This window comes from Humulus lupulus, chromosome 5 (genome assembly GCF_963169125.1).
Source record: "Humulus lupulus chromosome 5, drHumLupu1.1, whole genome shotgun sequence".
NCBI lineage: Eukaryota > Viridiplantae > Streptophyta > Magnoliopsida > Rosales > Cannabaceae > Humulus > Humulus lupulus.
Window position 1 is genome coordinate 8,980,281 of NC_084797.1, and position 26,186 is coordinate 9,006,466.

At 34.7% G+C, this 26,186-nt stretch overlaps 2 protein-coding genes and 2 long non-coding RNA genes across 4 annotated transcripts; all 4 read right to left on the bottom strand.

Annotated features, from left to right (window-relative positions):
- Window positions 1-1,256: 1,256 nt before the first annotated feature.
- LOC133780250 (uncharacterized) lies at window positions 1,257-5,929 on the bottom strand. The gene is made up of 2 exons (XR_009869186.1): window positions 5,664-5,929; window positions 1,257-1,511 (listed from the first exon to the last, which is right to left on the bottom strand). It is a non-coding gene; the product is annotated as an uncharacterized LOC133780250 (long non-coding RNA).
- Window positions 5,930-15,869: 9,940 nt separating this feature from the next.
- LOC133778808 (auxin response factor 16-like) lies at window positions 15,870-19,327 on the bottom strand. The gene is made up of 3 exons (XM_062218831.1): window positions 19,237-19,327; window positions 16,264-17,288; window positions 15,870-16,142 (listed from the first exon to the last, which is right to left on the bottom strand). Exons 1-3 carry the CDS (start codon window positions 19,325-19,327, stop codon window positions 15,870-15,872), a joined length of 1,389 nt encoding a protein of 462 aa, XP_062074815.1.
- Window positions 19,328-21,096: 1,769 nt separating this feature from the next.
- Window positions 21,097-22,489, bottom strand: LOC133780251 (uncharacterized). The gene is made up of 3 exons (XR_009869187.1): window positions 22,226-22,489; window positions 22,020-22,114; window positions 21,097-21,309 (listed from the first exon to the last, which is right to left on the bottom strand). It is a non-coding gene; the product is annotated as an uncharacterized LOC133780251 (long non-coding RNA).
- Window positions 22,490-23,435: 946 nt separating this feature from the next.
- LOC133778809 (auxin response factor 16-like) lies at window positions 23,436-24,723 on the bottom strand. Its single transcript, XM_062218832.1, has 2 exons — window positions 23,800-24,723; window positions 23,436-23,690 (listed from the first exon to the last, which is right to left on the bottom strand). The coding sequence occupies exons 1-2, from the start codon at window positions 24,721-24,723 to the stop codon at window positions 23,436-23,438; spliced, it is 1,179 nt and encodes a 392-aa protein (XP_062074816.1).
- Window positions 24,724-26,186: the final 1,463 nt, after the last annotated feature.

Consider the following 26,186-nt stretch of genomic DNA (forward strand, 5'->3'; position numbering starts at 1 on the left):
TATGCAATTTTGAGGTTTGTTTCTGGTGTGGTTTAAGAATTTTGAAGCATGGTTTAAGTTTTATAAGCTTTGGTTTAAGTTTCTGGTTTACTGGTTTAAACTTCTGAAATTTGGAACCAAAGTGTGAATCATGGGTTTGATTATGTGTTTAGGCTTGTTGTTGGTGTTTATAAGTTGTTAGGTGGTTTATTTGGGGTTTTAAATTGAATTTGAGGCTTAGGTAAGCATTGGGGTTGGTTTGGGAGTCTTTTGGCTCGGGGAAAACACGTGGAGAAACCCATAATTCTGGGTTCGCGAAGGGGCGCTGCGGCCCTGTTCTTCTGCGCCGCGCCGCTAGGCTGCAGCAGGGGGCGAGGACCATTCTGGGTGCCGCAGCCCTCATTGGTGGGGGTCGTGGTGCTAGGCCAATTTTGGGCAGGGGAAATTTTCCATTTTAGGGCTTTTGCCCAGGGGGCTTGAGGGATGTTTCCGTTATTTTTTTTTGGGAAATTGGAGGTCCCGAGAGTACGGGATTGGTCCAGGGAAATGGTTTTGGATTGGTTAGTATTAAAGAATGTTTTAAATGTGTTGTGACTAGGTTTTCGGAGAGGCTCGGGTTAGAGGACCGTGCTCGTGACTTTGGTGCATAAGAAGCTCGGGACACAGGTAAGAAAACCACTGTTTTCCAAAGAGCATGAGTTGTGGGGCTCGGCCCTATATGTCTGTGTTGTGGGGTTTGACCCTTTGATTGAGTTTATGTATGCTTAGCTTGTTGGTTAGCTTTGTCATTTGTGAATGTGTTGATTGAGCGGCATGAGCCATGAACGGTGAAGAACGATAACGGCGAAGGCCGAGAACGGCAACGGGCCGGGAACGGCGATCGGTACGTGGAGTGTAAGGATGAGTGCGGCAAGAGATCAGGGCCGAAAGCAGCGTTTAGCACACGGAGTGTGAGTTGCTAGGGCAGATCCTAAAGGATACCTGGAATATCCTCACGGTATCACTACTACAAAAAGGGTTTTTTAGGACTAGCATTGCGAGTCCTAAAAGAATGTTTTTAGGACTCGCAATGCGAGTCCTAAAAAATCTGGTTTAGTGTCTTTAAGTAACTTTTTAGGACTCGCTGCGAGTCCTAAAAAAATGTTTTTAGGACTCGCAACACTAGTCCTAAAAAATCGAGTTGAGTGCCTTTAAGTAATTTTTTAGGACTCACGGGTAATTTTTTAGGACTCGCTTTGAATGACCTTAAAAGTAATTTTTTTTTTTAAAAAAATACAGCTACAATTTTAATTTTGATTTAAAAATATATATCCATTTGAGTGTCGAATATGTATCAAAAGAAATTTGAAAAGAAAATTCTAAAAAAATGGCAAAATAAATTTACGAAATAAATTTAAAATTTCTAAACATGTATTGTAATTAGCTAGCTATAACATCATTCATTTTTCTCTAACTAATTGTAAAAATAACATTGCCCATTCTTCTCTAACTTCGTCAATTTCTTGAGTAGTATATGGCTTGTCGGAGGTGAACTAATAAAAAAAACAAAAATTTAATTATAATTATATTAGTGGTAATAAATTCAAAGCATATATAGCCATGGTCATTTCAACCACTCATATACCATAGTTCCCCTCAATGTTTCTTATCAAGTAAAGCAAATTTGACTAAAATGTAAAGAACATCAAAATAAGAAATTCTCAAGTTCTAAAAACAAGACCCTTGTACAACCCTTGTACAACTAAGAATATCGACACTTTCTCATGGCTTAAGTAGTTAGTCTTAGTTCTTTAAACTAAGGAATACATATCTGTCAGTCTCAATTTAAAAGTGCTCAAGCTAGTTAGTTTATCAAATCACATAGACATTAATAAACCAAATTACTAATCATTCATAGCACATTAGCAAATATACAATAAACAACGAGAAATTAATATACATATATACACACATATAAAGACATGTACTGTGTAGGTACTATGCATCAGATTCTAAGTCCATAGTACTTAGCAAGAAAAGAAAAGATAATATAGTTATAAATAAGAGCACCAATGATGGACCCTAAACGGGTATGTTTAAAAATTTATATATCGCAAGCGCACGAATCGTCCATATAGAATAGTGATCGTAAGCAAGGATGTCGAACCCAAAGGAGTTGTCTAAAATCGAAAATGAAACTATTTTAAATCAAAAGTAATAAATTCTAACCTAGCTCCAAAGATTGATGAGTTTTAATAGTATGAACATAAAATAAAATATTGACAAATAAAGCTATTTAAGAGAATAGAAATAAAGCAATAGTGAGTTGACAATAAGTATTAAAAGAAAAGATTATTAAGATATTAGAATCCACAAAATGTAAGTTTAATAATATTTATTAGTATATTGATTCCCAAGTTTTAGTGATAGTTAAAATAATTTAAACTATCATTTTCCAAAAATATTTATAATTTTAAGCACAATTTTCTTATAAAAAGATAGGATTTTTCTTCACTTTTCAAAATTATAATTTCAAAGCATTTAGTGTAAATCAATCTAATGAAATAACAAATAAATCAATGAACATTATTTATAAGGCAAAACATAATATTTTTGTTCTAAGCATGGATGTGTACAATTTAATGACACATCTTACACAAAGAATATTATGTTTATGCACTAATGAAGAACAAAGTGTAAATATGTTCTAACAATCTAAAATACAAGATATTTAAGATGAAAGAAATATATGTAGAAGAAAAATCCATAAACTTTGTTGCATTACAAGGGAAATCAACATACAACATAAATATTACCTAGTTACAAGTTGCTTCATCATGATCTTAATAATCTTATGAAAAAGATTAGAAGCACATAACTAGAGTAGAAATTACAAAATAAATGACATACATACTTGCAAAATGCTCTTGAAAAACCCAAATGGAAGAGAGAATGGTAGAGAGAAAATGAGAGAAAAAGATGGTAACCAAAACATTAAGCACCCCAAAAATGGTCTTGAAAGTCCATATTTATAGCCAAAGTGAGTTTATTAAAATAATCAATTTAAATTAATTAAATTGATTAGATTAATTAAATAAAATAAATATGGTATGTAGAGGTAAATTATAAGGTGTAATGATGATGTTGTGGTGAAAATGTGTAGGAAAAAGGGTAAAAAGTTGGCATTTTTGTCATAGGGGACAAAGGGACAAAATGCATTTTTGTTGGGCTCAATAAGGGAAATGGCAGCAATGTGGTGGCTGGGTGTTGGAGGGGGGGCCACGGGTTGGGCCTAGAGTGGGCCTCACGTGGTTGGGCTTTTGGAGAAACACCATTTTTCTTGTTACTTTCTTTCAAAATTACCATCTTTCCTTTGATTTTCTTGCTTTTCAAGGGCAATAATTTTCCTACACAATAAATTATAAACTAAATTAAAATTAAATATTTTCATTAATAAAATATATCATATAACTCCCATGAAAACATTAATTAAAATTTAATTTACATAACATTTAATTTCAATAAAATCATATTTTTAGCATTCAAACTAACAATACTAATTTTAAATAATTAAATTACAATATTTTACAACAAAATAACTATAAAAACACACAAAATTATATAAAATCAAAATAAGACTAATAAATTTAAAATTACTTAAAAACTTAATAAGTTAATTAAAAACTCAAGAACTAAGCAACAATTAGCATATAAAATATGGTAAAATAACTCTAATTTGTAGAGTTATCAACCAAGAACATAAATATAATAGATCATTAATATGTAACACAAGCATACCGCATTGAGAATGTGAGAGAAATAAAAGGACCAAACCTAAACTGAAATTTTCAATTAAATTTACAACTTTTCTGCAAAGAAAAAACACAACTGTTTTAGAAGATCTAATTACAAAGTTGTTAAAGTAACACAACAAGTTTTGAATAAGCCTAATCCAAATTTATAAATCTAATTCACATTTGAAAGTCTACGCAAAATAGCAAATCACAATTCAAAGTTATTTGCGCAAAATTTTATATAATGTATTACAAGATATAATATGCTTAATTATATATTAATTTCCTTTTTGTTTGGAGTCTAACAGAGCACTAAATTAATACAGGTATACAATAATCAACATAAAGTCTATCAACACAAAGTCTAATAGAGCATGAAATTAGTGTTATGTCCATGGTGGTTTCACATGCTAAGAAGGTAAACAATTATGTCGGGCAATGTGCATCCTAACAATATATTAAACTACACATTTATATTAAATTAGGACATAAAAAGTAGACTTGATCATATCCAAGTAAACTACAATTATGCTCTATTTGATTCCTATCATTCCAAATCTCACAAGCAAAGGTGCACCACGACACCAAAAACCAAGTCATGTGTTCAATCAACTTATTTTGCTCACTAATATTTGCTCATGATCAATCAAAATACCTCACAAAATGTCTAAACCACACACAAATCATTCCTATAATATTTGTTATAACATGAAAATTTATATATATATTCATATTAACAAGTGAGCCAAAATAAAGATATTTATCGATCTAAGCATAAAAAATGTCTTGAGACATATTTGAGGAAGTTTGATTAATATATATATATATATATATTGATACCAAAACTGATGTGACAATTAAAATAGCAAAGCTCACGGACAAGATGAGTACTAAACTTTATATGATATATTAATATTTGGTTGAACATCACACAATTTGTCACGTTATCTAAAAAGTTTGGATTCTCATTTCTCATGAAACAACAAGACATAGATATTATCATCATTTTATTCAATATGTTGTATTAGTATACTATAGGGATTAGTATATAATCAATTACTCAATAGTGACTCACAAAAGTTAACCAATTATTAAATCTAATCTTTGATTAACGTTGTTCTAATTCTATAGGAGAGGATCTTTTAATTGTCTGAAGCAACTAATTTATTTTATTGTATAAAATAGTCATAAAAATGTTTTAACCAAATTATTTATTGACATGGTTGAATATTGTTTTAATTACACAAATCCAACTTAATAAATAAAGTAAACACAAAATGTCACTTATGTTAGCCTAATGTAGTTGTGTGATTTTAATTTTTGATGGGACAACTTATTTGCTTATCTTTGTCTTTTTAAGAACATAGTGAGCTTTTAGATCTGTACCCGTTGTGAAACTAAACAAGTGCAACATATACTTTATTCATTTCTATGATTAAAGAGGGCACGCTGAGCATTCATAAGAGGGGATCAAAAATTATTTTGATAACCAAGTTCATATGAGGGTTCAAATGTTAAATATCCAGATTACATATTTATCATTGTGGCAGTCATCTTTTTTATATTTCCACACAAAACTAAGTACAAAAAAATCTATAGAAAATCGGGCAGCATATCCCCTAATTTACTAGCCTAGCCATCTGTCACAATGAGCACCAATATGTCAAACAAATCAAACAGCACACAGGTTTTCATCCATATATTACCGCAGCAAACAAAATTCTCAGAACCTACTTCACTAAGACATGCAAGTTCTCAATCTTCCGTTATAACCGCAGCACACACAATTCCCATAACCTACTTCACTACGGATGAATATCTAAGATATTCAAACTCCACTAAAGTAGTACAGTTATCATTCAAAATTGTAAAATATTGAATTTTTTTAAAACTAAATCAAATGCACCATACCTCTTGCAATTAGCTACCAATCCAATGCTTTAAGACCAATCAAAATATTAACCTATTCATTTTAATCAACATTATAAAACAAGAAAAATGTCAGATGTTGACATGCTCTTTTAAAAAGGTTAAAATCAACACAACAAATATATGCATACATACTTGTATATTCTTTTACAAGTCACACTTGCATCAACAGCTATTATTTGTCTAATAAACACTTTAAGAGCTTTTTTTATTTAGACACGAGTAAAAGATTCTAATTATGCTTTGGAGTGACCTTTCACCAAAATGGTGTAAAGAACCATTTCATGAGAATGCTATTTCAATCCATTAGTTTCTAACCAAATGAAGAAACATAATAAAAGTAGATTCTTTTCCATTTTATGCATTTCTCCCTAACCAAACGGGCCTTGCTGCCTTCTTGTTTAGACTGCTGAAAGGCTTTTGAAAGAGTATGAATTTTGTCTTCTGGTATGTATGCTTTATCGGTTTTGATCACTTTCCTCTCTTTTGGTTCTAGTTATGGTATGTGCTTTCGAAGACTTTGGCTGAGGATGCTGCATGGAAGTTTGTTAATGAGAAGAGGATTGACATGGTTACAATTAACCCAGCTATGGTGATTGGTCCTCTGTTACAGCCAACACTAAACACAAGTGCTGCTGCAATTTTGAACTTGATAAATGGTACTTTTTCTTTACTGATCATTACCAAGTTTTTACTGATACATCTTATTTAGGATCTCCCTCATTACTTTAGATCATGTTTGGAAACTTGGATTAGATTTGATATGATTGGATAAATTTTGTCATGTGATGATATTGAATATATCAATCCAACATAAGATAACTAAATATCTCCATCTTTATGTATGTTTATAGTAAGAAAACAAAAAATTTTAAGTGACACATAATACTATTTAATTATTATTATTATTATTATTATTATTATTATTATTATTATTATTATTATTATTTTCATTATGATATTTATGAGGATATCAACTACTTGCCAATATTTTAATTTATCAAAAAACATATATATAGAGACTGTCTAGCTACCAGTAAATGCAATCGATCTTTTCAGGCTCTTAATCAACAATCCATTGGACTTTATATACTCATTGCTCCTTTTGAATTTTAAACTCCCCAATTGATCATAAAAATACACTAAAAAAAACAATTTTATTTTTATGGTGGCATTCAAGCCTCTGCTATAGCTGTACTTACGACAAATTCAAATATGGAATTAAGCAGACCCAACAACAACAACAACAACAACAACAATAATAATAATAATAATAATATTACTTTACTTTAAAGCTTTCAATAAATTAATTTTTGTTGTTTTTATTTTCTCGATCTCTAGTGAAAGAAACATTGACGAGAGTAAGATTGACAAGAAAGGGAATATTAAATTGTGTATTTAATTAATTATATGTTTGGACTGGTTTAAGTATACGTACTCGTGGTCCAGAATCTTCTGAGGCAAATCAAGCAAAGCACCTCTGGGAAAAGTTGTTCTTGATAGAACTTCTGTCACGCTAGAGTTTCTATATTTCTCATCTCCTTGTCTGCCCCCAGAAGCCAGATGACTACACACAATGCATAAGCTCATTTCGTGTATCTGAAATCTCACTGACACTACACCCTGCACCACCAAAATATCATATCAATTTTTCACACTTCTGTTAATAATCGTTTGTTTTTATATTTTGTAATCTTTCAAACCTTTTATCATATTTGTAGCACATATTCTATAAGTGAGGCTTACCAAAATCTTCAAGGAGAAAATTGAAGCATAGACTGTTCACTAAATTATCAAAGTTTTTCAGCTGCTACATTGAAACCTATATCATCTAAAATAAAACAAAACAGAGTGGGAATTTTATCTAAGAAAAACAATAGTACTCTTTAGGTATTATTTAGTGTAGTTGGGTCAGAGGAGAAAAGCTTCAGCCCTTCGTTGAAGGCTGGCTCTTATCAAGCAAAGACCCTTTTGGAATTTTGTGTAGAAATGTATTATCTTTTAAATTGTAGTGATACAGGAATTTGAGAAAGACTCTTCATAAATTTTGTAAACTTGCTAGAGCAAAATTTCTGTTAATTTTTTACAGTGTTATGATACTCTGTCTGAACTTGTTCTGGCAGGCTACTCTTTGGATATTCATCTTTAGCTATGTTGGTAACTACTTTTGGACACACTATTTCTTATTGGGGGCTTCATATACATTTCCATCATGGAGGATGAACAATGTAAGCTTAGAAATGTAGAAGAAATCAGTAATCAATCTACTTATCATTCCTAATTAACGTATGATGATGTTTATGTACAGGCACCACATACAACTTTTTATTTGTGATGTGTGGTCTATATATATATACATATATATATATAAGCAAAGAAACAATACCTGGAAACTGAAGCACGCCAGAGACGGAACCACCTGCTGCTGGAACCATGAGCAACCAGCAACCCACGCCAAGAAGCACGCCGCCGGCGAGACTGCTGGAGCCGAAAAACCCAGCTGCCGTCGACGCCGTTCACTACTGTCACTGCCGTTCACCTACAGCCGTCGTTCACCTCTCTGCCAGCCCTAAATGTTGTGATTTTGAATAAATCCCCAAATGTTGTGCTGATGAGTTCTTTAACCCGATAATTTCAAAAATTATGATAGCTTTTTTTAAGTGTTTTACATAATAATTTAAGGACTTGTTTTGGGAGTCCTTAATACTCTTTTAGGACTCGCTGCGAGTCATAAAAGAGTATTAAGGACTCCCAAAGCAAGTCCTTAAAATTATTAAGTAGCACACTTATTTTTTAGCTCATATGTTTTTAGGACTCGCATATTCTTTTAGGACACTCATTGCAAGTCCTAAAAGAGTATTAAGGACTCCCAAAGCAAGTCCTCAAAATTATTAAATAAAACACTTATTTTTTTAGCCCAAACTTTTTTAGGACTCACATATTCTTTTAGGACACTCATTGCGAGTCCTAAATTGTGTTTTTTCAGGACTCTCAATGAGTGTCCTAAAAACTCTATAAATATTTTTAAGGACTTGTATTTAGGTGCATGTCCTAAAAAAGTGTCCCGTAAAGGGTATTTTGTAGTAGTTTATGGACCGCGAATCCAGGGCTTGGTAGAGCGCCTAGGATGGCATGGCCGTATGTGTTAGCCAGTTGATGGCCTGTTTAACTGATAAGTGTTTAATATGCATATGTTGTCTGTTTGTGAGTTTTCTTGTGGGCTCGGCTCACGGGTGCTCTGTGGTGCGGGTAAGGGCAAGGAGAAAGTCAACCAATCATGAGTGTAGTGAGCGTGACGCGACGTGTACATGTTTGGTCAGCCTGACTGCCACGGTCAGGGGAATTTTTGGGAGATGAATGTATAAACTAGATTTTGTCGTTTAGTCGACTGTGATTATGTTTTGAGTTGTAAATATTTCTAAATTGTACTCTGGGATCCCAAATGTTAAACATTTACGATTTTCAATAAATGGAATTATTTTCAAAGTTTATGTATCTGTTTATGTTTTGGACACACATTTATCTTTAAACCTCGATTAGCGAGTTAAACGCACGTTTTAAAATCACTTAGTAACGGCTCTAAGGTAGTAGGGCGTTACAACTTAGTATCAGAGCGAGCCAAGGTTTATTGGTTATGGAGATTGACCAAACATGTACGCTCGCTGTCAGTGACAAGCTCGACTCAGGGTTGGTTGGTATGATTGATTAATATGCTTGAATATGTACTTGATTGCCCTGTTTGCTTGCCTGTTTCATATAGAGCATGATGAATGAGTTAACATATGCATGATGTCAGGGCATGGCCCGTTGTGTGTTATATGCTATCTGTATGTTATCTGGATTTTTGATTATGGTTGGTTGTTGTGAATGGGAGGTGGAAATGGATTTTGTTATCATGCCTGATGAGCGGTGTCATTGATTGCAGGCATATAGTTGTGATGCCTCGGCAATCATCTAGACTCCGCGGCAATCGGGCCGAGGATGACAATCAGGCTCAGGACCCTCCACCTGCCCCACAGAATTGGCAAGAAATGTTTGCTGAAATGGAAGCAAGGTTGTAGAGAACAGAAGAAGAACTTCGTCAGTTGAGGTAGCAGGCCCCTTCACAGGTCACTGGGTTGCCAATTCAGCAGAGTGTAGCGCCAGTGCCAGTTCAACCTGTGGTTGAGAACAGGTGGTAACCTCTGTATGAAAGATTCAAGAAGCAGCATCCTCCCACCTTTGAGGGTGGGCCAGACCCACTGCGGGCAGAGCAGTGGATGAATATGGTTTCATCTATCCTGGATTTCATGAGGGTTGAGGGAAATGAGAGGGTTGCCTGTGCCAGTTATATGTTCAGAGAGGATGCCCGCATCTGGTGGGATGTTGTGGTTCAGAGAAAGAATGTAACAGTTATGACTTGGGAGGAGTTCAAAAACTTAGTCAATGAAAAGTATTATAGTGTGGCGGTCCGAGCTGCAAAGGTTGACGAGTTTATCAACCTGACTCAAAACCAGTTGACCGTGACAGAATATGCTCTAAAATTTGATCGATTGGCGAAGTTTGCGTCAGATTTAGTGCCGACTGATGCGGCAAGGAGAGAGAGGTTTGTGCGGGGTTTGAACGTTATGATCGCCCGCAATGTGAATATTACTTTGGATCCAGAGACTACTACTTATGCCCAGGTAGTGGACAGGGCCCTTACAGTTGAGAGGGTCGAGGATCAGATCTGGAAGGAAAGCGATGTTAGGCGCGATGTCAGGAGGGCAGTGCCTCCTTTTGTTGGATTCAGCCGGGGTAGTGGCCCCAGCGAGCAGAAGAGGAAGGCCCCAGACTCCTTCGTTCCTCCTAGTGCTGATATGAGGGCGCGAGGTGCTTTTAGTGGCCGCCAGAGCGGTGGTGACAATTGGAGGAGCTTTCTGATAGTTTTAGATTCTCTCTAAACACAAGTCATTTTCTAAGCCTCTTTGTTATTTTCTCTTCTTCTCTCTATATCTATCTCATGTGTTGAGATTTGCCCACACTAGTCTAGGTGGTTCTAAGGATACATTGGAAGATTGTGAAGAAAATAGAAGATCGGTTCAGTTTCTTGGTAATACTCTGCGACAGAGAGGATACAAGAAACTGAAGGAAGGACTCTTTAATTCTGCTGCGTATACTGTAAGTATTCTATTCTTTGTTTCTCTTTGAATTCAATTTTAGAAACATGTTTTAGGCTATCTCGTATTAATTTTTTTAATATAAGATATACATGAAAATAAATAAAGACCATGTATAAGCTAATCCAACATATATAATATGTTATGCTTATGTTATGTTATCTTATGCTATGTTAAGTTACATTTATGTTATGTATAGTATGTTTATAGTCCTTGGGCACATGACTTGTCTAGCTAGCAAGCTCTAAAAATTTATGGGCATATGACTTGCTTGGCTAGCCAGCCCCACAAATCTATGGGCATATGACTTTCTTAGTTAACAAGCCCCAAGAAGTATGATGGCCATTGTAGTTTTATATGATTTATGTTTTATAGTATACATTTTTATTATAGTCTTATGTTTATGTTATATGATTGATTAGTAGATTTTCCTTGCTGGGCATTAGACTCACTCCTTTATTTTTAGCATGATACAGGAAAATAATTATGGAAGGCGGAAGGATTTATGGCAGCTTGGCTTGTGTATTAAGGATGAAGGGATTCAATGGACTGCGTGACGATTCGAGGACGACGTTATTTTTTTTAATCTCTTTAAATTATGTTTTTACGTATTTTCCGCATTTAGCTTTGTAAATAACTTCATTTAATAAAGTTATGTTTTATTTTAAAACAATGGGATCCCATATCGCTCATTATGTATTTCAATATTTACTTCGGAGTTTGTAATAAAGTTATGAATATTCCTTATGTATGTTTTTCTCAAAGATAGTGGCTATGTCTAGCAGTTTTAATCACTACTACAAAATACCATTTACGGGACACTTTTTTAGGACACGCACCTAAATGCAAGTCCTTAAAAATGTTTATGGAGTTTTTAGGACACTCATTGAGAGTTCTAAAAAAATACAATTTAGGACTCACAATGAGTGTCCTAAAAAAATTTGCGAGTCCTAAAAAAATCTGGCCTAAAAATATGCTCTTTTACTTAACAATTTTAAGAACTTGCTTTGAGAGTCCTTAATACTCTTTAGCGAGTCCTAAAAAAATGTGAGTCCTAAAAAAATCTAGACTAGAAAATAAGTGTTTATTATATGCTCATTTACTTAACAATTTTAAGGACTTGCTTTGGGAGTCTTAAAAGAGTATTAAGGACTCCCAAAGCAAGTTCTTAAAATTGTTAGTAAAAGGGACACATAAAACTTCATTTCTTCGAAAATTGGGGATTTAATTAGGTTTGGGTAAAATTTTGGTCTACCCGTCATTTTTTTATTCACTTATCTGAACAAACGAAATTAAGTCCTCCTCTCTCATGACTCAATCTCAGTCTCTCTCTCCCTTTGCCATCACTCTCTCTCTCTTCCTTTCTGGTTTGGCCGTTCCCATTGCCGTCACTCTCTCTCTCCCTTTCTGGTTTGGCACCGCCAGTGGCCCTCAATCTCTCATCCTCTCTCAGCTATGGACTAAGGCTCGATGAAAAAGGGACAAGCAGGGGCTAAGGTTGACAATGAAGGGATACCGACAGAGCTCTAATGGCGAGGGATTGAACGACACAGGCGAGGGTCAACTGTATCTTTATTGAAGAGGTCGAACAGGTAAGCTTTTTCCTCAACTTTTTTTATAAATTTCTGGGTTCAAAATGGAGATATTTAATATGATATTTGGGTATATATTTTTTATTTTGAGATCTCTGTAAATATATATGGTTCCTTCTGGGCATCGTATAGTGCTTAAATATTGTCCTTACAAATATACAATGCATTAATAAATATATATATATGTAGCTGGTGAGTAGAGTTGATGGATTATCACGATATATATACCTTCTTCTCCAAAACAAAGGATGGATGGAATGTGTGGACTGTGTGTCTGTAATGCCCAGAATCCCTAATGAAGTTTAATGAATGGATTAGTAGGCTGGGAGGGCCATAATTGTTTAATTATGCCATTAAATTATTATATGCATGTTTATGTGAATTATATTATAATATGATGTTAAATGCATGCATGTGGGTCCACATTTCATTATAGGGGCATTTTGGTAATTTGGCTCGTTGAGGGCGTAATTGTGTATTTTGGGTGCATGTTTGTGATGAATTGATAAGGCCACATTATAATGTGGATTTGTTCGAGTCATTCATCATGAGACGATCTTGAGTACAAATTAGCGGTTTAGCCATAACAGGATTAAGTTCGGGGCTCGGGGTGAGTCTTAGGGTGATTTTTTTATGATTAGAGCATTGGCGGGAATTAAAGGGTAGCGGGATATGAATTATTGGTGTTTGAGAATTTTGAGAATAACGGGAATTGGAGAGTGTTAATTATGATTAACGAGATAGGTGGAAAATGTCAATTTTGCCCTTGGGAGCCTTTAGGAAACTATATTTGACCTAGGGGTATTTTGGTCTTTTCACCCCTAGGATAGATTTAAGCCATTGAAGGCTGTAGAAAGAAGGGGAAAACAGAGCATCAATTATACCTTCTCCCGTACCTATTTTCTCTCATTTTCTTATTGGATTTTGAGCTTAATTTAAGGAATTAAGTTTGGGAAATAAGTCTTGAGAGCTTGGGAGTATGTTCCACCATTGAAGAGCATCATAAACTGAACTTGAGGTAAGTTTCTAGCCATTTAAGTCCTGGTTTGTTCTGTTTTTGTTATAGATTTCAGTTGAGATTTATAGGTTGGTTGATTGGTTTTGTTGGGAGTTTTTGGCTAGGGTTCTTGTGGTTGTGATGCCTATGACATGTGAGGATGGTTTTTGGGTTCATTTGGCACTTAATTTTATGTTTGGAAGCTTTGTAATTAAGTTGGTAATGGAGGAGTCGAAGGGAAGAAGTTCAGGGGCAAAGCTGACTGGGAGTAGCGCTGTAGCGCCCACAAGGGGGCGCTACAGCGCTACCCATGGTTGGTGTTAGGGCATTTTGGTTCTGAGATGAGCGCTGGGGCGCTAGTGAGTAGCGCTGGGGCGCTACTCTGTTCCTTCAAAATCCTGTTTTGAGTGTTTTTAAGGGTTTTTGGCTCGGGGTTTCAATCCTTAAGACCCGAGATCGAATCTACTCACCGTTTGAGTACCATTCAAGGTCCCAAGAGTGAGGTTTAGGTCAAGATCCTTTCATTGTTGATTTTCATTAATGGGGGTTGTAATTGGTTATGGCTAGGTAATCGATAAGGAATCAAAGGTCGATCGCTCTCAAGGGTCGTTCTTTTACTATTTCTCGCTTGAACCGGGGGTAAGAATACTGCACCCCATATATGACACGCGTGATTATTATTGAGGCATGTTGAGTGTTTAAATGTGGACATGGATTGCATACCAAATGCTTAGCAGGTCTTGCTTACTTATGAATGACACTGACTTACTAGTCAGAATCGGCAATGGTGCCAGATCCGTTTGTGAAGCTGTGACTTATTAGTCAAGTTTATGAACAGTACTGAGCACTGGTTGTGTATTACTGACCTAAGAGTCAAGAGCGGCATAAGCGTCATGAACGCAGTGCCGATGAAAGATTGGATCTAATCGATATCTGCATTGAATGACTCATCATGAACATTAATGCCGGACCAACCCTAAGTTCGATGAAATACTAAAAGCGCTTGCCTAGTTCTATGACTAGTTATTTAGAGCTAGGGCCAGAAGGCCCAGGTGACCCTATCGTCACATAGCTAGAGGGAACAGAACCCACAGTTGTGACTCTATGGTCATCCCTTGGTTTACATTGGAGACTCGCTCATCAATCACATATCTTGTTAAACCTAGTGACTCGATCACTCATTTGATAGGGTGCGGATCCCAAGTTAGTGACTTTTACATCTGTCACTTATCAGATTAGGACTATAAGTCATGGATGATTATTATGATCATTGTTTAATATTTTATACAAGTTGTATTGTGTTTTCTTCCTGGGCTTTGGCTCATGAGTGATATATGGTGCAGGTAAAGGGAAAGAAAAGCTCACCCAACTTTGAGTGGAGAGCTTATGTGGCGATGTGTACATATGCAGCCGCTTGGCTGCCACGGCCAAGGAGTTCTCTGAGGAACTAGGGGGTTACCCTATTTTTGCCGCTTAGGTTGGCGGGTTGTAAATTTCAAACTGTAATTAACATTTTGGATTGTAAATAACTTGTAGACGCTTTTATGGGCCCATGAACAAATTTTAAGTTTTAAATAAAATATATCCTTCCATTTTAATTGGTTTTACACCTTAACCTGTTAATAACACCTAGAAGCACGTTTTTAACCAAAGAACTCGGGTAGCGAGTTAAATTCACGGTTCAACGTTCACAGTATCTGTCCTGGGGTAACCAGGGCGTTACAGTGTCGATGAAGTTATTTATTTTAAATCATGTTTTTCCGCATTTAGTTTTGTAAACGATTTTCCTTAGTTTAAAATTATGTTTTATGTTTTAAACAATGGGTACCCATGCCATATTTTCTATTAATATGTATTTGATACAATATTTTGATATTTAATAAAGTTCTATTATTATGTAAATTTCATGGTCATGAATCATCATTCTGCTAATTATGTCGTTTTCTTGGTTTGTTGAATCTTGGAGCTTCAATTCTTTCTTTCTTTCTTTCTTTTTTTTTTGTTTGAATCTTGAGCTCGGAGCTTGGATTTTGGGACGTTCTTTCTTTCATACTTTGTTTTTGTAAATATATATATATTGATAATATTCCTATAGTAATTTCTGAAAGTTGTCCGATTCATATCTGGTTTTCCTTAATTCTCTTAAAGAAAATGACTCGTTATTTCACTCCACCAATACGAATTTTTGTTGTGTTATCTCAAAGTGTTTAATAATTTTTATAAATTAGTCTAATAGTGTTAATTAATGCGAACTACTTTCACTTGATAAATTTATAAAAGTATTCAAGTAAATAAATTATCTGTGTTATATTATATCTAGAAATAATAAATTATTAAATGGAATTTAAAAATAAAATATTTCTTCATAATTAAAGGAGGACGTACGGTTCAAGACCTAACCACAAGAATTAAAGGAAAAAAAAAGGCAAAATATAAAAGTAACTAATAGTAATGAAATGCATTAGAGACAGCTCTTTTGTCCAGTGTCTATGCGTACACCAAATAAGTGAAGTATCTGGTTGTTGTTGTTTTCAGTATTGGTGGACTTCTCCAATTGCTTGGCTGCATGTGTGCCGTCACGGTCACGGTCACGGTCACGGCCACGGCCACGGTCACGGTCACGGTCACGGTCACGGTCACGGTCATTGTTTTGGATGGTATGTGTGCTCACCACTCGGACCAACCATGGGTTGATGCCCCTCACAAATTTGATATCTCCTCCATCCCATGTCACCTACGTACAGTTACATAATTTTAACAAACGAGTCTATAGGATTATTTTGTACAATCAATGCATGCGTGTAGAGTTATATATATATATATATAATCAACAAAAACAAATTGAATAATAATACCTGTAGAAGGCGCCACAGAGAATCAAGCCAGCGGCTTGGTTGATCATCTACATTAGAGTTAATGGATCCCATGAACCAGCTCACCCGAGAGGAATCCTCACTCTCGAAAGCCATCTTAAATCTTGCCCCAGGGCCCAACTGACTCTTCCTCATCACCGCCGCATACACCGCCGTGGCCTCAACGCAGAACTCTGTGGTACCATTATTTGGGTAGTAACTCACTTGGAATGGCTTCACTTGCACCGCAAGATTTACAGCTTCAATAGCACTTTCAGCCCTCTTTCTTCCTACCCTACTTTCCCTCTTCACTCGCCTGATTCCGACAGAGACCTCGCCATTGTCAGCCTTCGAGAACACGATCGAGTCTCCGGCTACCAGTTTCTTGGCGTTAACGAATTTACTCCAACCTGTAGTCAACAAATGCCGAAGAGGCCTCCCCCTATACACATGCCGAAACCTCCAAATCCTGCCCTGAACATCCCTGGCTCGAAGAGTCTGAACCGGCGGATCATCATTGTAATCCAATGCCGGAAAAATAGTCTCCGCCAGTTTCTTCGGAACTGAGAAACCACCGCCATTGTGAGCGTCGGATTGTGTAAGCACCTTAGAAAAAAACTGCGGTCTCTCTAAGTTCACAATCCCGCCCAGAACGTCGTCGACCCAGTCGCGGTTGATGGCCTCGATATAGGCTTCAATCGGCAACGGGACGAGACTAATCCTGGTGAAAACCTCATCGCTATCTAATTCCACGTTGAACTCCACGGCCGTGACTCGGCAGTGAATGTTCGGCGGAACTCTATATGCGGCTAAGTAATCGGCGTTGGCTCCGGCGTGCTCGACGTGGCCCTGAGGGAAGTAAAACACATTCGCATTGACCGGAGGAACGTGAACCAGTCGTCCGGCGCAGGCGTGCCATAGCAGGGGATCTACCACGTTCCTCCTCTCTCCTGCTTCACCAGGCTCGTTCATCTTCTTCTTCTTGCTCTTGTTTTGGTTACACAGAGAAACAAGTCCAAAAATCGAAACTGAGAAGGAATAATATGCGCAAGAACAGTAGTAGAGAAACCAAACCCTAGAGAGTTCTTCTACTTATAGATAATATGTAGAGTTTGAGATCATTATATTAAATTCAAATGAAGTCGGTTAAAAAAAAATATCTTGACTTCAAATTTTAATAAGTTGTTTTTAAAAATTTTGATATTTTTTTAATATATATTTAACTGAAAATCTGCTTCAGACTTTAAAAAATTAATATAAAATGCTCATATTATATTTTATTTATAAAAAAAAAATACTTTTTTTTATTTCTAAAGAATATATATATAAATTTTTTTATAATTTGTCTAAAATTTTTGATTAATTTTCTGTTTAAATTTTTGACTAACTGTCTAAATTATGAGAAATATTTTTACAAAAAAATATTAAAAATAGGATCAAGTATAAAATCACTTTAATAAATAAGTTATTAATGACCCTTATATAATATATGTATACTTGCATGAGAGATTACAATTACATATATTTACAAATTCATTATTTAATCTGTTAATTTATAATAGGAATTTTTATGGGAACTCGCCATTTTTTTTTGTGGGAATGGAGTTGAGAATAATTTTTCGTCTACGAATGAAGATGACACTAAGCTTTTAATTATTTTTATGTATTATATATGTTTTTGTTGTAGTTTATTAGTAAATTTTTAAAGATTTGTAAATTTTATATATGATAATATTTAGTATTTTATATTATAAATATAGTTTAATATTTTTATTTTTATATTATTAACTATTTTTATTTTAAAATTTTAATTTTTTAACAAATAAATACCAGTGCGAATTCTTTGCCTTCCCATAGACAAGGATGAAAATTAAAATTGTTCATGTGGGAAAACACAAATAAGAGATGTAAGTTTGCTTAGTTTAAAGTTGTAAATATTGTCTGTAATTTTGATATAAATATTTATATCAATAAAGTCTACTTATATGACATATAAACACAACATATAAATATATATTTACATGATTACGTGACATGTATATAAAATACAATAATATTTAAAATGAAATTAATAATAGAAATAAAATAAGAATAGAAAAAGCTATAGTGTAGACAATAGTATGCATGCATTAATTATTTTTAGTTTCTAATGTATATCACAATGTGTGAATTTGATAAATAAAAAGAACTCTAATCACTTGATAAAAAACAAAGTATCACACAAATTTATAAGATAAAAAAAATGATATGTATACATTTATTATTTCTAAATAAATATGTTTTAATTATTTAAATTATCATAAAATATCTTAAAAATATTTTATTTTAATTTATTTTTGTTTAAATTTATGTTTGTTATAGTTTTTGAATTTAGTAGTTACAACTAACAAATTATATATTATATATTTAATATAATATTAAGTTTAAATTTAATTAAATTTTATTTAAGTTATAAAATATATAATTTTAATATTTTTAAATAATTATTATTATAAAATATCTAAAAAAAAATATCTTATTTTAATTGATTTAGTTATTTATTTAAGTTTAAATCTATCTAACTTTAAATATAAATATAAGAATATTTAAATACCACTCTTAATATCTCTCAATCATTAGAGACTCCATTTTCTTTTCCTATCTTTCGAGAGAATGGGGAAATCATTGTTCGGAAGTGTAGTGAGGGACATCAACACTCTGATTCTCCCGAATCCACTAGCAGCGACCCTCGAAACTCGTACGATTATTCTTCAAAGACGGAGTATTTTCATCAGTGACAGATTGATGGGTGTGGGTGAAGGCCGTGCCGTTAGTCTGGTGTTCTGCAACTTCGGCCGTGTCAAGATCGAAGGAGCCCAATGGAGCTCGTTCGTCAGAGATCGCGGCATCAGAGTCGGAGACGTTCTTCTCTTGAAATTATATGATGACACCATCGATATCACCGTACTCCGATGAGACGGCGCCGGCGAGGACAACCGCACTGTGATTCCACCCCTGCCCCAAAAACACCCACAAGATCATCATCATCATCATGGTGATCGTTCTGATCAAGAGCAGCAGCAGCCATTTCTGTGTGTGAAGAAACTGACCGAGGCAGATATGAGCAGTCGTCTTCGTCATCAGATACAGTTGCCGACCGAGGTAGCAGAAGCAATAACAGAGCCGGGAGATTTGAATCGTGACAATTTTGTGGTTCGAGTGTGGGACCAGACGTATCGGCACATCGAGATGGAGACGAAGCTGAAGCTGAGAGCCGACGGTGAAGTGCTGTTCGGCGATAACTGGTCCAAGTTGGTGGATGGTCGCGTCCTCAAAGCCGAAGATGTCGTCGTGTTTTGTGTTGATCTTGCTCGACGAATCATCACCACCACCGTGTATCGACAAGATGATGAACGACATCCTTTCATTCTATTTCCATCACGGTCATGACTGTCGTTTTTTAGGCTTGGATATATTGAATCTTGCAACTTGTTTTTTTTTCCTTTTTTGATCTTAGAAACGTTCTTTCTTTCATTGTTTTTCAGTTTTTTCTTTCTTTGATCATATAATGTTATGTACTTCTTCTTTGTCGTTTGAGTATTTAGGGCTGTCGTTTTTAGTAGTTTGGTCAAGTTATTCTCAATTACGAATAATTATTTAATCTTTTAATTAATAATAAGTAGAGACTAGTTTTTACATACGAAATAAGAATTGAGTTGTGATGCATTGCTATGAGCATTTTATATGAAGATCAATCTTGTATGATGAACATTATTATATAGTCTTATTAATTATTACAAAGTTATGGTTAAAATGTTTCTGTTCTGGTTTTATTATTTGATATATCTTGTATGCTCTTAAATGAAAAAGAAAAAAACTCAAAAAATTAAAATAAAATGAAAATGGAAAACAAAAATGTATATGGCCTTGCTGCTTTCTTAGTCCACTGCTGTCTACCAAGTGTCTTTGAATTTGATAAGTTTTGCAAAGAGCTCTTTTTTTAATATAAACTATATGGTAGATGTTAGTTAAAATCTACTCTAGGAAATAAAGATAAATTTCCTAGTTAAAGAACCTCGGATGAATCTTGTGAACCTAATTAATATAAAGCTAAAAACACAAATCAATATGATTAATTATCAAATAGTTTGAAAACTAAAAACATAAATCGGCACAAGTATATACTGGCTTAGAACAAGATCAATGTGATCTTAAACTTAATCCAGTTTTAGGAACCACTATCTCTTCTTTATTCGATCAACGAAATGAGTACAAAGCTTTTATCGAGCTTCTTGGAACAATCTTAGACCGACCACTCTAAATATCTCACAGGTATTTTCCTCTCAAACCCAGAACAATATAGTTCCCAAAACCAAGCTCTCACACACTTTCTCTCAATACTCAATCTTGATCTCCACACTAACTCTCTTTTTGATCTAGTGTGTTTTTATAATAAGTGGAGTGAAGTAGTCGTTTTATAGACCAATGATTGATTTAACACTTAGGTCAATGGGCACTACTACAAAATACTATTTACGGAATACTTTTTTAGGACACGCACATAAATGCAAGTCTTTAAAAATATTTATGGAGTTTTTAGGACACTCATTGTGTCACAACCCGAGCCCTAGGCTGTGGCAGAGTTGTAATATCCATAACTTGGGTGGTCAAAGGTCAAACTTTGACCCTTGGTGGAAAATAGTCTTTATAAATGATCCTTTAATTTATTTTAAATATTACTATAATTATAAGTCAGGACAACGGAATAACTCCTATAATTATATATGAAAATATCACGGATAAAAGTAGGATCATTTATCTTAATACATAGAACAATAATATCCCCACAGTTATGTAGTCACCAAATAGTTAAATTTAATAAGTCATAAAACACCATAATAATACTTAGCATCCACCATTCCTCATGTCTAACTATTACATAGCTAACTTAGATATACAGACCGATAGGTTCCAAATTAAATACAAAATGCTCAAAAGATAGGACTAGGGAGCTAAACACATTAGCTTCAGCGATAATTCACCTTATCCACGTTTTGCGTCACTAGGATCCTGGAATGGGAGAGATATAGGGGGTGAGCTTATAAAGCCCAGTAGGAAAGCAACTAAGAACATAGGACTCAAAAGTTCAATAAAAACCCCTACATGGTTAGCTTTTTAAAACAAAACATACATCATCATGTATAAACCAAAATAGAGAGAAACCATAAGTAATCATAAGAGCGTAGCTACCAGTGCACATCACCCAGTCCACTAGACCCCTAGTTCCCGTTACCCACCATAGAAAATCCGACATCCTAAACCGGGTAGCCGGACCTGATAACCACCACAATGGGGAGGCTCAGAACACTTCTTGTATACAGATGCTAGGTCTTTACACCTACAGGTGAGTGGACACATGATCTACCTATGATGACACAGAGAATAGGTCGTGAAACAACAACATGCACAAATCATGATCACTATGGCTCTCATCGATATAACCAAATGCAGGTAAACATGAAAAGAAATAAACATGTTCCCTTTTTATTTTAGAAAATTGGGCAGCATAACAGCTGCATTTGTATAAAACCCAAAAATCATAACCTGCATAATTAAGTGAGCAAAATAATATATTTGGCACTCCGTGCCCTCAGAACATAACAGAAAATATGCAGATTAAGTTTTCCATTTTTCAAACACTTTATAAATATCAAAATTGGAATATGTTAATGCAATTCAATAAGAGTACAACAAGTCCAATAGTCAAGTTGAGTCCCTACCTCTTAAGAATGTTCAGTCCGAGCCCCAAGGGACACTCCCAAGCTTAACGATTATCCTAGAGCGAATTAAATTGGATCTATATATCACGATTTTCCTACGAGTATCAAATGAGCAAATGGTTATCATTATTGGATTCCTTATTCAAAATCGTGTCCAACGACATATAATATGACCATATTTAAAAATTCAAGTTCCGAAACCTCACCCAAGCAGTGCACACTAGCAGTTGATAGCGGTACCGGGAACGTCGACGAATATATGCATAACATATATCAAAACGATCCTCTCGAGTAGTACATCACGGAAGTACAGCCCCTTTGCTCAACTGACCTCCGATGTCGCCGGAAAATGCCTCCGAAGGGGCGGAGATACCCAAAATTTCGCCAGAGAAAAACAGTGAGTTGACTGAAATGACTTAGTGGGCGACGTTCCTCCCTTCACACTGGTTCCAACGGTACCACCCACTCACCAAACGGAGGTCTGGGTTCGCCGGAAAGTGTTTAATAATTGGTTTTACACCTTAACCTATTAATAACACCTAGAAGCACATTTTTAACCAAAGAACTCGGGTAGAGAGTTAAATTCACGGTTCAACGTTCACAGTAACTGTCCTGGGGTAACCAGGGCGTTACAGTGTCGATGAAGTTATTTATTTTAAATCATGTTTTTCCGCATTTAGTTTTGTAAACGATTTTCCTTAGTTTAAAATTATGTTTTATGTTTTAAACAATGGGTACCCATGCCATATTTTCTATTAATATGTATTTGATACAATATTTTGATATTTAATAAAGTTCTATTATTATGTAAATTTCATGGTCATGAATCATCATTCTGCTAATTATGTCGTTTTCTTGGTTTGTTGAATCTTGGAGCTTCAATTCTTTCTTTCTTTCTTTTTTTTTTTTTGTTTGAATCTTGAGCTCGGAGCTTGGATTTTGGGACGTTCTTTCTTTCATACTTTGTTTTTGTAAATATATATATATTGATAATATTCCTATAGTAATTTCTGAAAGTTGTCCGATTCATATCTGGTTTTCCTTAATTCTCTTAAAGAAAATGACTAGTTATTTCACTCCACCAATGCGAATTTTTGTTGTGTTATCTCAAAGTGTTTAATAATTTTTATAAATTAGTCTAATAGTGTTAATTAATGCGAACTACTTTCACTTAATAAATTTATAAAAGTATTCAAGTAAATAAATTATCTGTGTTATATTATATCTAGAAATAATAAATTATTAAATGGAATTTAAAAATAAAATATTTCTTCATAATTAAAGGAGGACGTACGGTTCAAGACTTAACCACAAGAATTAAAGGAAAACATTTAAAAAAAATGCATAAATAAAAGTAACTAATAGTAACCTAACCCTATTGTCATTTTGTTTCTTTCTGTGTCTTACTGAAATGCATTAGAGACAGCTTTTTTGTCCAGTGTCTATGCGTACACCAAATAAGTGAAGTATCTGGTTGTTGTTGTTTTCAGTATTGGTGGACTTCTCCAATTGCTTGGCTGCATGTGTGCCGTCACGGTCACGGCCACGGCCACGGCCACGGCCACCGTCACGGTCACGGTCCTTGTTTTGGATGGTATGTGTGCTCACCACTCGGACCAACCATGGGTTGATGCACCTCACAAATTTGATATCTCCTCCATCCCATGTCACCTACGTACAGTTACATAATTTTAACAAACGAGTCTATAGGATTATTTTGTACAATCAATGCATGCGTGTAGAGTTATATAATTAACAAAAACAAATTGAATAATAATACCTGTAGAAGGCGCCACAGAGAATCAAGCCAGCGGCTTGGTTGATCATCTACATCAGAGTTAATGGATCCCATGAACCAGCTCACCCGAGAGGAATCCTCACTCTCGAAAGCCATCTTAAATCTTGCCCCAGGGCCCAACTGACTCTTCCTCATCACCGCCGCATACACCGCCGTGGCCTCAACGCAGAACTCTGTGGTACCATTATTTACAGCTTCAATAGCACTCTCAGCCCTCTTTCTTCCTACCCTACTTTCCCTCTTCACTCGCCTGATTCCGACAGAGACCTCGCCATTGTCAGCCTTCGAGAACACGATCGAGTCTCCGGCTACCAGTTTCTTGGCGTTAACGAATTTACTCCAGCCTGTAGTCAACAAATGCCGAAGAGGCCTCCCCCTATACACATGCCGAAACCTCCAAATCCTGCCCTGAACATCCCTGGCTCGAAGAGTCTGAACCGGCGGATCATCATTGTAATCTAATGCCGGAAAAATAGTCTCCGCCAGTTTCTTCGGAACTGAGAAACCACCGCCATTGTGAGCGTCGGATTGTGTAAGCACCTTAGAAAAAAACTGCGGTCTCTCTAAGTTCACAATCCCGCCCAGAACGTCGTCGACGCAGTCGCGGTTGATGGCCTCGATATAGGCTTCAATCGGCAACGGGACGAGACTAATCCTGGTGAAAACCTCATCGCTATCTAATTCCACGTTGAACTCCACGGCCGTGACTCGGCAGTGAATGTTCGGCGGAACTCTATATGCGGCTGTGTAATCGGCGTTGGCTCCGGCGTGCTCGACGTGGCCCTGAGGGAAGTAAAACACATTCGCATTGACCGGAGGAACGTGAACCAGACGTCCGGCGCAGGCGTGCCATAGCAGGGGATCTACCACGTTCCTCCTCTCTCCTGCTTCACCAGGTTCGTTCATCTTCTTCTTCTTGCTCTTGTTTTGGTTACACAGAGAAACAAGTCCAAAAATCGAAACTGAGAAGGAATAATATGCACAAGAACAGTAGTAGAGAAACCAAACCCTACAGAGTTCTTCTACTTATATATAATATGTAGTGTTTGAGATCATTATATTAAATTCAAATGAAGTCGGTTAAAAAAAAAACATCTTGACTTCAAATTTTAATAAGTTGTTTTTAAAAATTTTGATATTTTTTAATATATATTTAACATAAAATCTGCTTCAGACTTTAAAAAATTAATATAAAATTATAATATTTATATATATAGTTTTAAATTAGAGGCCGCGTATGCTCATATTATATTTTATTTATAAAATAAACTTTTTTTATTTCTAAAGAATATATATATATATAAATTTTTTGATTAGTTGTTTAAAATTTTTGACCGACTATTTGAATTTTTCGAGTTAGCTGTCTAAATTATGAGAAATTATTTTGTAAAAAAATATTAAATATAGAATCGTGCAAAATCACTTTTAAAAAAATAAGTTATAAATGACCCTTATATAATATATGTATACTTGCAAGACAGATTATAATTACATATATTTACAAATTTATTATTTAATCTGTTAATTTGTAATAGACTAGTTTTTACATGCAAAATAGGAATTGATAGTGGTGATGCATACCTATGAACATTTTTTTGAAGATAAATCATATTTAACGTTGTATTTAACATATATAATAGTATAAATAATGATGAGAAAAAGTAAAAGTAATGAAAATAATGGTAAGAAAGCAAAATCATAAAGAAGAATGTATATTTGAGACTAGGGATGCAAAAAAATTTTTATGGGGACTCGCCATTCTTTATTTTCAAATGGGGAACGGAGTTGAGAATAATTTTTCGTCCCAAAATATTAAATGGTGTACAGATGAGGATGACACTCACTGTTCCAACAGTAACACGCATTTAATTAATTTTATGTATTATATATGTTTTTGTTGTAGTTTATTAGTAATTTTTTAAAGATTTGTAAATTTTATATGTGATAATATTTAGTATTTTATATTATAAATATAGTTTAATATTTATATTTTTATATTATTAACTATTTTTATTTTAAAATTTTAATTTTTTAACAAATAAATACCCGTACGAATTCTTTGCCTTCCCATAGACGAGGATGAAAATTAAAATTGTTCATGTGGGAAAACACAAATAAGAGATGCATGTTTGCTTAGTTTAAAGTTGTAAACATTGTCTGTAATTTTGATATAAATATTGATATCAATAAATTCTACTTATATGACATCTAAACACAATGTATAAATATATATTTACATGACTACGTGACATGTATATAAAATACAGTAATATTTAAAATGAAATTAATAATGGAAATAAAATAAAAATAGAAAAAGTCATAGTGTAGTATCACAATGTCATTTGGTGAATTTGATAAATAAAAAGAAT